This window comes from Ochotona princeps, chromosome 22 (genome assembly GCF_030435755.1).
Source record: "Ochotona princeps isolate mOchPri1 chromosome 22, mOchPri1.hap1, whole genome shotgun sequence".
NCBI lineage: Eukaryota > Metazoa > Chordata > Mammalia > Lagomorpha > Ochotonidae > Ochotona > Ochotona princeps.
In genome coordinates, this window is record NC_080853.1 from 35873814 (window position 1) to 35885736 (window position 11923).

Genomic DNA, 11923 nt, shown 5'->3' on the forward strand with positions numbered 1-11923 from the left:
AGTACATTTGGTGCGGATCATACCATTTTATAAATTAAAACAGACAACAGGGCAGACATTGTGGCACAGTGGCTTAAGATGCCACCTGGGGTACCTGTGTCCTGCATCAGAGTAGCTGGTTCAAGTCCTGGTTGCTCCGCACCTCTGAATCAGCACCTGGGACGCAGACTTCCAAGTGAGAAACACAGATGGAACTCCTGCCTCGTGGCTTCAGCCTGGCCTAGCCCTAGCTGTTGCAGGCATTTGGGGAGACTGAACCAGAAGATCAAAGATCTCCCTCCCTCCCTTCCCCTCTCCCTCAAGAAGGGAAGCGTGGAAAGAGGGCTTGGAGAAGCAGGGGACGGGAACCGACTACCCCGAGGTATGCAGGCACAAAGAGAAGGCAGGCCCAGGAGAGAGCACAGCAACTTTACTGGGGGCAACCCTGTACCATACCCCCCAAACATTACCCACAGGAGCCAGCAGGGAGAGAGGGCCACGGCTGTAGGAACACCTGATGTCACCTCAACCCTTCCTTTTCCGCCCCAAGCTGGGTCACCACAGGTGGGCACCCAGGAGGTGCCAGGGAGCCCCAATCTCCAGGGGGCTGTTTCACCCACCAGCCAAAACCATCCTTCATGGAGATGCTGCTGTTCTCAGAAATGGTTGGGAACCTGGTTCTGGAACTGTGAGTGGAACCAGTCCTCCCTTCCCCCCAAGGAGGAGTCCCAGGCGCGGGGCACCGCTTTAGGGAGCACTCCAGGTGTCTGCAGGTGGCTTCAAGCTCTAGAAAGTGTGCCATTTTCCTGACCCAGGTAGAATGGAAGGAGACTCCTCTGTGTCCTCCTTAGGGTCTCCACTCTAAGGGCTGCTGTCCCACCATTCCTCCCCTTAACTCCCCACACACACCATTCCAAGGGAGGAAAGTGCTGGCTCCCCCAGGGAGGCTCGACCCTCCCAATCCTTGGTCTCCCTGTGGCTGCGTCTGTTGGGCTTTGGTGGGGGCCAGTCGGGGAGCAGCCCCCGCCATGTCCCACGGCAGCCGCTCACCGCTGCTTACGCTCAGCCTGCTGAAGCCGCCGGGAGAGGTCCTCTATGCGCACGTTCTTGAGCTGCAGCAGGTGCTCTAAACGCCTCACCTTCATCTGCAGGACCTGGGCACCCCGCACAAGGTCAAGGCCGGCGTCCCCCCACCTCCTACCCTGCCCCCCACCCCGCCTCTGCAGGACCTGGGCACCCCACACAAGGTCAAGGTTTGTGTCCCCCCACCTCCTACCCTGCTCCCCACGCTGCCTCTGCAGGACCCGGGCACCCTGCACAAGCTCAAGGCTGGCACCCCCTTCTCCTACCCAGCCTCTGCAGGACCTGGGCACCTTGTACAAGGTCAAGGCCGGCACCCCCACCTCCTACCCTGCCCCCACCCTGCCTCTGCAGGACCCGGGTACCCCGCACAAGGTCAAGGTCGGCATCCCCACCTCCTGCCCTGCCCCCTACCTCGTCTCTGTAGGACCTGGGCACCTTGCACAAGGTTAAGGCTGGCATCCTCCCACCTCCTACCCTGCCCCCCACCCTGCCTCCGCAGGACCCGGGCACCCTGCACAAGCTCAAGGCCGGCACCCCCTTCTCCTACCCCGCCTCTGCGGGACCTGGGCACCCCGCACAAGCTCAAGGCCAGTGCCCCCGCTACTCCATCTCTCAGCCCCTCACCTGCACAGTCTCCTGCGAGGCCAACAGCTCCTGCTCCTTTTCCGCGATTTGGAGGACAAAGTTGGGGTTGCTCTGCAGTGCCTGGCCCTGTCCTGGAGGCTGGGTCCCCCTGTGGGCGGGAAGTACCTCAGCACCTTCCTTTGTCCAGTGTCCACTACTCCACCCTCCCACCCCACCTCTGTGCCAGGCTGCTTTACCTGAGCTGTGCCCCTCCCTGGGGGTCTGCGACACTCTCCCTTTGAGCTTTCTGTGACAAACCTGAGAGGGGGCAGGTGGAAGGGTGAGCATCAGGAACTCCAGAACACCCACGTCTCCTCCTCCCGTATCCCCACCAGCAATGGGAAGGGCAGGAGGAGAAGACCAGCTCACCCACATCCATGTAGCTGCTGCCATCCTGGGGTGCCAGCTCCTGAAAGACAACCCCCGACACACATACCCATCCATGCTGAGCCTGGTCTCCTCTCCCACCAGAGTCCCCTGCCCCCTCCCCATGCAAGGCCCTCGTTGCCAGGTACCCCTTCCCCACACTCATTGCCAAAGTGGGCATCTCTGCTGCCTGGGAGACGGCCCAGCACCTGTAAGGAGCCAGAGCCCTGCTTCCTGCGCCTCTGCCGTTCCTCCAGGCGCTGCCTCAGTGGGATGAGTACCAGCTCCACCACGCCCGGGGCGCACTGTGCAATCTTGCGCATTACGTCGTCAGGGACCGAAAAGTTCAGTTTGTGCAGCACCTTCCTGGGAGGGGGCACACACAGAGAGACTGGGTTCTGGCGGAAGGCAGTGTGGAGCGGTGATGGGAGGGCACCACAGTGAGCCCCTCTGCTGCGTATTCCCACGGTCCCTATCTCTGCTCATCAGAAGGCTCCCTTGACTTTTTTAACAGTTGGATTCTCTGTTGGTCCTCCCCCACTCTGCCAGCAACACAGCCCCAGCCTGGGCATTCGCAAGCACAAATGAAGGCATTAGCCCTTCCTGGGAACCCAAGGGGGCAGGTGAGGGTGGGGCTGGACATGCCTGGGCCGAAGCTCGCTGCTACCTGTTTAGGTGACCCCAGTTGCTGAGTTTCTGCTGGAGAGAGTTGGCAGGGACATAATTGTGCATCTCCACCATCTTGGGAAAGTAAAACTTGATGACCTCTGCAACCAGGACTAGGGGAGGGGGTGCAAGCAGACATAGAAGGCAACGAATGAGTGAAGGAGGCGGGAGAAGAGAGGGTGGGGTGGAAGGAGCAGGGAGGCAGGCAGTTAGAGGCGCAGAAGGGAAAAGGCAGCATACCTGGTCCCCGCTGACACAGGGTGTGGGGACTCCGAGCCTCTGCCCCTCCAGCTGACCGCGAGTCTCCAACAGACCACTCCAGGAGCCCAAAGCCCCAAGCCAGATTTACAGGGATGCCCCCACACACACAGACCCAGGGCCCTGGGGTTGGGATTACACACACACACACACACACACACACACACACGTCTGCACACAGGATGGGACGCGTAGGCAAAGCCATACTGTTCACAAACAGATGTAAATCCAAGTCCCAGTAAACTGATTCCACCCCCAAGATACAGCCGCTAGCACAGAAGCTCCGCGCGACCCTACACGTGCGGACGCGCACTCTGGGGGCACACACCTCCATCACTGAAGTCCCGGGAGAGGTTTCGCTTGGGTCGGGACAGAGGGATGTTGTCGACCCACAGGTACAGCTGGTGCAGCGCTTCCTCGTCCACGCTGGTCGCCATTGGCAGCTTCGCCAAGGCCAGGCCGTTCCCGTGCAGCGCCCAGACCTCCGCCTCACCACCCCCCAAGCGCTCCTTTTCTTCCTACGGCAGACGCCAGGATCCGCGTCTCCGTCTCACCGGGAGACTCGCGTCCCAGCTGGGAGCGGCCATATTGTTTTCTGAAACCATGGCAACCACTCCCGACTCGCCTGGGAGCAGTGCCTTCTGGGAGTTGTAGTTTGCCCCCACCCCCGCTACGGTCCTTCCAGGTCCCAGCTTTGAAAAAAGTTAGATAGGTGTCCTTCCCACCTTCTCAGGAAGATATGACCTGTAGCCCGCATCACGTGCTGACCACCCTTTCTGGGACCCACTGAGGTCGAGGCGACACCTTGCATCCTTGCATAAATAATATCCTCATGCCGTTGAGCCCTCACTAGCAAAGAAGGCAGCACCCAGTGTTTGCCTGTCCTCCCTCAGGGTTCATTGCTAATAACATACTACCTGGCTGTGTGACAGCACTTCCTGGGGGCTCCCTCTTCAAGGCTCTGTGCTTGTGGGAGTCACTCTGTACCCTCACATAGCAGTGCCCTGGTCGGGGGGGGGGGGGGTGGAAGTGCATTTAACATGAAACTCAGATTCCCAGGAGAACCCGACTCTGGGTCGTGTCACTCCTCAGCCCTATTACTGAAACGGAATGGTTCTGCCCTTGCCCTGGAGATGGTTCTGTCTCCGGGAGACCTCTGTGTGTGCATGTGTGTGCCGAGGGGGGACTGGTGAGACACAGATGCGACAGGAGCTCCAGCAGGGTCTCCCACACACCTCTTCTCACCAAGCAGCCGTTCTTCCCCCAGTTGTAGACTGATTTCCGTAACCAGCCCCATGTGGCTTCAGGCACATCAACCACCCTGTTGGGGCCAGTACTCCATGTGTTACCTGCCTCATGTGGGCAAAGCCCTCAGCGAGGGCCCCTGGTCACCAAGGGCCCCTGGTTGCATCGGGTGCCAGGTCATGAATGAGACAGTCACCAGTCCCAGCCAAGAGGTGTTCTTGGCAGGAGACCAGTGGAAGGTACTTGGGTTGAGGGACCTGGGCCGACCGGGGACTTCTGGGGAGAAGGCCAGGGGTTTCCTTGGGCTCTGTTTGGGCTTTCTGGCCTTCTCCTTCAGGACTGGGACTGTGGGAGGAGCTAGGGAATCCCCTGTGACTTGCCTGTCACTTGGCTCATCCCCATGTATTCAGGTCATGTGGTATGCTAGAAGGGGGCACCCCCAGGGCCAAAAGAAGGCCTGGATATCCAACTGCCCCTCCCCCAAACATTCCAGGGTGGGGACAGGAGGAACTTGGTGGGGCGGGGTGGTGGAAGGAACTAGAGGTTCTGTGCCAGCCCCAGGCAGGGTGGGAAAACCGGTTTGGGGCCCAGAGCTGCCTGTGGGGCTCAGGCCTTCCCTGGCTAAAGGCCTCGTGGGGGGAGGGAGGGCCCCGGCTTGGGAAGAGGAAAGGAGGAAAGGGCTGCCCTTTGCAGGGAGGGGAGTCCTCCAGAGGGCAGCCTCAACTTCCTGGGGTGCAACTCAGCTTCCTCCTGCCGCTGTCCCCTCCCCCTGCCCTCCTCCAGCAGCAATGCGTCACTGAACGGCATGGAGGCTGCCTCCCAGCCCAAATGCCCTCTTGCTTTCCATCCGGGGGGTTGTGTAACCACACCTCGGCTGGGCTGCTTGGGCCCAGGTGCATGACTGCTGCTGCATCTGGTCAGAGAGAGCCTGCCTGCCCAGCCCAGGCACCCCCAGGATCCTAACCCAAAGGCCTGCGTCAAAGCCTTCCTCCCGGTGTGGGTGCACTGGAAACCCCTTCTCCCCCCAAGCAAGGATGTGGCTGTTGAGGTGCTCCCTACATGCCCCTCGCCCTGGGCCGGGCCACCCCATCAACACCTGCTCCCATGTCCCACCAAAAGCCAGGACCAAGGAGAACCAGGAAAGGACGTGTCCCCCAAGACGGACGCAAGCCCAGACCACGAAGGATGCACCCTAGGCTGTTAAAACGCTCACTCCCCACAAAAGGGAGTGGACGGATTTATTGAATTCAAACTGGGGGGAGGAGCAGCTGGACGGCTGGACTATCGGCCCAGCCCCAGGCCCCTCTGCCCAGGAAGGGCCCTGCCAGAGGGAGGAGAGGCAAGGGCCTGCAGCTGCCCACGAGGGGGGTGCCCAGTGCCACTCCCCTGGAGCGCCTCTTGGAAACCTCTCATCAAGAAAGCAAACCAAGGGCCAAAGTCACACAGACTGGCTTACACACTGGGAGTAGGGAGTTGGGAAGCAGGCGGAACGGAGGCAGGCTCAGCCGCCCGCCAAGCGTGCCGTGCGTTCGATGTGCTTTCTCCAGGTGGCCCGGGGATGGGCTGGGGGGCTGCCAGCCCTGCAGGGACCAAGGCTGGACTGTCCCCTGGAGCCCTTCCCAGAATGGCTTTGGGGTTCCCCCCCACCAAAGACCTGGTGTGGACGGCGGAGGGGAGAGGCACTATCCGGCCGGCAGCTCGCAGGCTCCAACCCTGACTGCTGCCGTGGTTGAGTCCACTGATGGGCTGGCATGGTAGCACCGGACAGCTCCCCACCCACTCCGCCTGGTCTCCAGAGCCCAGGGGCAAATGGGGAGGAAAGAGAATTCAGAGAGGCCAGAAGCAGGTGGTAAGGCTGGCCGCAGCCCGACCGGGGCATGCCTGCTGCCCTTCAGGGAGCAGGGCTCCCCACTGGCCCCACCTCTGGCTCCATCCACAGCAGTGACCCAGGGGTTTCTCTGCCCTGGGCTGGCGCTGCCAGTGAGGGCCAGGGGCACGGCCAGGCAGAGGCTCAGCTTTGGTGCCCCAGAGCCCGCACTCCCGCCTGCCTGGCGTGGTTCTTCCTAGTCACGTGGACTAGATCGTGTTCTAAGTGCAGGATGTGGCTCTGCACCCGGTCGTCAATGGGGAAGGAGGTCAGGTACCGCTTGACCATGGCAAAGTACGCCATGGCCTCCCCGAAGCTGGGCACAGGCACCTCATCGCCATCCTCATCCTCATCCTCATCGTCGTCATCGTCGTCCTCCTCCTCCTCACCTTCCTCCTCCTCGCTGTCTGATTCTGAGTCCTCCTCGCCTTCCAGGAAGTGCAGGGCAGGGCACCGAGCCTCCTCCTGGGCGCCGTAGCCCCCGTAGCTGCCTGCGGCCTCCACCACTCCCTGGGCCCAGTCCTCGGCCTCCAAACCCTCAGAGGAACTCTCTTCCTCTTCCTCCTCTTCCTCCTCTTCTTCATCGCTGTCATCCACATCCCCCTCCTCCTCCACTTCCTCTTCCTCTCCCAATTCCTCTCCTTCCCCTCCTTCCTCCTCTTCCTCTCCTTCTTCCTCCTCCTCTTCCTCCTCCTCCCCTTCACCCTCTTCTTCCTCCTCCTCTTCCTCTTCTTCCTCCTCCTCCTCCTCCTCCTCCTCCCCCTCGCTCTTGAGGGAAGCGGTGATGGTGGTATTGGGGCCACCCCCAAAGCCAGCCTCCCGGAAGCACGCGGCAATGTCCGAAGGCTCCACCGCCTGCCAGGCAGCGGCCACGAAGTGCAGGGCCTCCATGAGGCCCAGCTGCAGGCCAGAGCGATCCTGGCCCTCGAGCGCAGCCATGGCCTTCAGCAGCATGGCCTGGCGGTAGTGGCCCTTCACCTGCTGGACCACTCCCCGCTCTAAGGGATGCACGGTGCCTGGAGGGAAGAAGGCAAGCTGCACGTGTCGCAGGCCTGAAGTGTCCAGGGACTGGGCGGCCAGGCGGCCGGCCAGCAGCAGGACCCGGCGGGACTCTGCGGCCATTCTGGCGTCCAATGCCTTCAAGTACTTGGCCAGGGCCTGGGTAGTGACACCACCCTTGGAGTTGGCCGTGTAGTCGCAGGGCAGGCCGGCTTGTCCCGCGCGGGGCTTGGCTGACTTGCCGGCCACCAGCGGGGGCAGCTTCTCGCTGCCGTCGGCGTTGGCGCACAGCAACACACTCAGGCGCTGGGTGGCTTGGCGCGCCCTCCCGTCGCCACCACCGCCACCACTGCCCCCAGCACCGCACAACCCCGCGGCCTGCTCGGGCAGAAAGTCGTACCACAGGCTGGTTTCGGTGGCGCTGAACACGTCCTGGGAAGCGTAACCCTCGGCCACCGACGGCGGCTGCTCCTCGCGAGCGCGCCAGCCTGCCGTGCCCCCACCGCTGCCCTCGGAGGGCACGGCAGCCGGGCTGGCGGGTGCCGCCGGGGTCCGGGGCGCCGCGTTCCGTGCACGGGCGCGGGGTACGCCACTGCAGGACACCACGCCGTGCCGCCGGCGGAAGCGGTCCAGCCAGCCGTTGGAGGCAGTGAAGTCATCCATGCCCAGCTCCTCTGCGATCCGCAGCGCTTTCTCCTTGAGGATGATGCCCTTGACCGGCAGGCCGGCGGCGCGGATCTGCTGGAACCAGGCGATGAGCAAGCCCTCGAGCTTGTCGTACGGGGACAGCTTGTTGGTCTTGCGGCAGGTGGAGGCCACGCCGTACTTGCGCTCCGACGCCAGGATGGCGCGCTTGTTCTTCAGGATGGTGCTCAGTGTGGACGGCGGGATGTTGAAGCGCCGCGCGATCTCGCCCTTGCGCAGGTCCGGGTTCTCCTCCACCTCCTGGATGATCCGCGACTTCTCCCGGAACGTCAGCTGCCGCCGCTTGGGGCCCATCGCGGCGTGCCCCCCGCCCCGGGGCCCGGCACCGCCGCTGCCGCCCCGGGGCGGGGGGCCCTGGCCCGCGGCGGGGGGCACCTGGCGGCCTCTCCCGCGCGCCCCGCCCGAGACAAAGCGGCTCGCGGGGCGGCGGGCGGGGCGGCGACCCGGCGGGGCCGGGAGCACCTCGGGGAGCGCCGGCGGGCGCAGAGCCGGGCGGCGGGCGGCAGGCGGCGGGCGCGGGCGCGGGGCGGCGCGGGCGCCGGAGGCAGGAAGTGCCGCGGCGCGGGGAGCTGGGAGCGCGGCGCGCGGGGCGGAGCGGGCGGAGCGGGATCTCGCGGGAAGCGCGGGGACGCCCGGCGCCGCCTCCCGGTCCTCCGCGCCCACCCCCTTCCCGTCGCCGCGGACCTGCCACCGGGGGCGCTGCGGCCTGCGGGGCTGGCCGGGGCTTGGCATCCGGCGACCTGCGGGCGACGGCGTGCGGGCGGGACGGGGCGCGCCGACACTGCGCCAGGGGACAGCGGTTTTGTTGCCTGATAGGAGTAACAGCTTCTTTTATATACAATATATGCATTAAAAAAAAAGATTTGGCAAAATAGCTGGTCTTTTGCGGAAACCGAAAATTGCAACGAGCCAGAAATCGCCTCCGGCTCAGCACCTGCAGAGCCGCACAGGTAACATTTGGAGACCTCTCCGTCTGTGCTTTCTTTGGGCAGATGCGGTTTTACCATTGCTAATTTTTTTTTAATTTTTATTGTTTATAATGATTACATGGTTGGTTAGGGGAAATGGGGTGAAGTCATTGTTTCCTCATTTGTTATTTCTTCTTGTTGTTTGTGGGGGAAGGGAAGAGACAAACAGAGAAGCCGCACTTGACTTTGCAAACGTGCCAGTACCCAGGGATGAGGAACCATCACTTCTTATTAACCCAGGGTCTGGGTGTGTTTGCCCCAGTGGTTTGGATAGTTCCGATTCAAGGATGAAGCCACCCTGCCAGTGTCCACTGGCTAACATAGTAATCCTTGGGTCTCCATTCACCGAGATTAGTTTGCTGTCGTCATTTGACTGGGGTAGTTGTCCAGTTCTGTCCACTGCTCCACATTTTTCACTAAGTAGGAAATGCTCTGGCAGGTGAACCCAAGGACCTGGGACAGTTATCTGAGCCTTGCCGGATCCCCCAACCCTGGGGCTCAGGAACCTAGCACCCACCTCACAGGCAAGCCAAGAGACCTGGGCCAGGCGACCCAAGTCCTGCTAGGTCCTCCACCCCTGAGGCTCATTGAGGCCCTGGCCAAATACTTAAAGCCCCTGGATGCCAGAATGGCTGCAGAGTCCTGCCGGGTCCTGCTGCTGGCCAGCTGCCTGGCTGCCCATTCCCTGGACATTTTTAATGCATTTAAAAAAAGACATCAGGGTTCATGAGCCATCTATCTGGCATCAAGCAATGAGAATTCTGCCATATGGATGAATGTTGTGCCAGCATTTTTAATGGTTGGGTTTTTTTTTAAGATTTATTTTATTTTTATTGTAAAGTCAGATATATAGAGAGAGGAGGAGAGAGAGAGAGGAAATCTTCCATCTGATGATTCACTCCCCAAGTGACTGCAATGGCCAAAGCTGAGCTGGTCCAAAGACAGGAGCCAGGAGCCAGGAGCTCTTCCGTGTCTCCCACACAGGTGCAGTGTCTCAAGGCTTTGGGCCGTCCTCGACTGCTTTCCCAGGCCACAAGCAGGGAGCTGGATGGGAAGCGGGGCCGCCGGGATTAGAACCAGCGCCCATATGGGATCCTGACATGTTCAAGGCGAGGACTTTAGCTGCCAGGCCACTGCATTGGGCCTAATGGTTTTATTTTGTTCTGTGAAACTGATAAACTTTTACAGGGTTAGTCTGGCTTTCTAAGCAACACTATACTTTGGTGGTGGTGGTATTGATGTAGATGAACATGGACAGTGTGATCGCTGCCTGGACATTTCTGTGCATGTAGCCATGGGTAGACATGTTTACTGCTAAAGAACTGCAGAGCTGCAAGCAGGAGTGTGTCCTGTAAATGCAGAGGCATGGCATGCAGGGGTCTGCACCAGGCCCACAAACACCGGCGACTCCTCGGACTGCACAGGAGTCCCGTATGGCAGCGTAAGGGGAAGTGAAGCTGTAGGCAGAGGGGAAGGCTGTCACTGGAGGGGCTGCCCAGCTTCACGTGATTAGCTATAGACAGAGGACCCAGGACAGTGCCTGGCCGCTGCAGGTGGAGAATAGTAGCCAGTCGGCAGAGGCCCTCGGGAGCAGGCAGGCCAGTGTGCCGCCGAGGGAAGTACAATTCACGGCTGGATTCTGTGCATTCCTCCTTTCACCTCTTGGTCGGTCATTTTTAGAAAAGATTTACCTTTTCATTTGAATAGTAGAGAAAAAGAGAGAGAGCTGTTTCATCTACTGGTTCACTCCCCAAATGTCCAGCATGGTCAGGGCTGTGCCAGGCTGCAGCCAGGAACCAGGAACTCCATCGAAGATTCCCATGTGAATGGCAACAAGCCCAGGACCTGGCCATCCTCTGCTGCATCAGCAGGGACCTGGGACAGAAGCTCAGCAGCTGGGACACCCTCTGCGCCCCAGCAGCGGTGCTGGCGTTTCAAGCTGCGGCTTATCCCACTGTACCCCATGCCTGTCTCTTGCTTGCCCGTTGGAATCCTGTCCATTGACTGGCTCTTGTGTTTGTTTTTTCTTTTAATTGTTTTTATTGGAAAGGCAGATTTACAGAAAGAAGGAGAGATAGAAATATCCTGTGTCCACTGGTTTACTCCCCAAGTAGCCGCAATGGCTGGAGCTGAGCCAATCCGAAGCCAGGAACCAGGAGCTTCTTCCGGGTCTTCCACACAGGTACAGGGTCCCAAGGCTTTGGGCTGTGCTTGACTGCTTTCCCAGGCCACAGGCAGCGAGCTGGATGGGAAGCCGGGCCGCTGGGATTAGTACCGTTCCCTACACGGGATCCTGGGTGTGCAAGATGAAGACTCTAGCTGCTAGGCTGCCATGCCAGGCCCTTTCCTTTCCCTTTTTGGGGTTTTTTACATGCTTCAAACATTAAGATCCTTAAGTGTATTTTTAAGTATAAACATTGAGATGTTTTCTGTTGTTTTTTTTTAATAAAAGGTTTTATATTTTTATTGGTTAGGCAGATTTATAGAGAGAAAGAGAGACAGAGAAAAACCTTCCATCTGCTGGTTCGCTCCCCAAATGACAACGGCCGGAGCTGAGCCATTCCGAAGCCCCATGGGGGTACCGGGTCTCAAGGCTTTCGGCCAATCCTTTGCTGCTTTCCTAGGTCATACACAGGGAACTGGATGGGAAGTGGAGCAGCCAGGACACAAACTGGAGCCCATTTGGGATCCAAGTGTGTGCGGGTGGAAGATTAGGCAGCTGAGTCATCACACCAGCCCTGAGGTATTTTCTGTTTGTTACTTGCCTTTTAGTTTGTAGGATTTTTAAATTAAAAAATTTTAAATTAAGAAAATACTCATTTGATCTCAAAGCCCAGAACAGAACCTGTGTCAGTACTTAGCCAAAGAGGGGTGTAGGCTCACCTGCTGAGCGTTGTAACTGGAGGCAGGCCAGGTCAGGCCAGGCTGCAGCATCCAATGGCAAAGGTCAAGACAGGGGAAGGCCTATGCAGACCTGGGTCAGAGCAACCACTGTCATGTGCAAAATCTGGTGCTGGAAGCAGACTTGGTTGGGGAGCTAAGAGGACACCCAGGCTGGGTTATGGTTCCCACTGATAAGTACAAGAGCTCTGGGCTGGACATGGCTGCAGTGTCCCTCGGCATGGGTGTGGACTGGGTCTGGAGTATGCCAGACTGGGCTAAA

At 59.9% G+C, this 11923-nt stretch overlaps 2 protein-coding genes across 2 annotated transcripts; both read right to left on the reverse strand.

The window, feature by feature from the left end:
* Positions 1–882: 882 nt before the first annotated feature.
* On the reverse strand, positions 883–3938 carry SPEF1 (sperm flagellar 1). The gene is made up of 7 exons (XM_058679575.1): positions 3305–3938; positions 2720–2831; positions 2262–2418; positions 2056–2095; positions 1884–1944; positions 1687–1795; positions 883–1133 (listed from the first exon to the last, which is right to left on the reverse strand). Exons 1-7 carry the CDS (start codon positions 3411–3413, stop codon positions 1026–1028), a joined length of 696 nt encoding a protein of 231 aa, XP_058535558.1. The 5' UTR covers positions 3414–3938; the 3' UTR covers positions 883–1025.
* Positions 3939–6073: 2135 nt separating this feature from the next.
* Positions 6074–8378, reverse strand: CENPB (centromere protein B). Its single transcript, XM_004593330.2, has one exon. The coding sequence runs from the start codon at positions 8084–8086 to the stop codon at positions 6233–6235; it is 1854 nt and encodes a 617-aa protein (XP_004593387.2). The 5' UTR covers positions 8087–8378; the 3' UTR covers positions 6074–6232.
* Between the last annotated feature and the right edge of the window lie 3545 nt (positions 8379–11923).

Bases quoted from the DNA above. Each gene is read 5' to 3' on its own strand.
- SPEF1 (XM_058679575.1), bottom strand. From the start codon at position 3,413: ATGGCGACCAGCGTGGACGAGGAAGCGCTGCACCAGCTGTACCTGTGG. The intron at 2,832-3,304 runs GTGTGTGCCCCC...CCCCTCCCCTAG, and splicing joins CCGGGACTTCAGTGATGGAG to TCCTGGTTGCAGAGGTCATC. The intron at 2,419-2,719 runs GTAGCAGCGAGC...GCCCCCTCCCAG, and splicing joins AACTGGGGTCACCTAAACAG to GAAGGTGCTGCACAAACTGA.
- CENPB (XM_004593330.2), bottom strand. From the start codon at position 8,086: ATGGGCCCCAAGCGGCGGCAGCTGACGTTCCGGGAGAAGTCGCGGATC.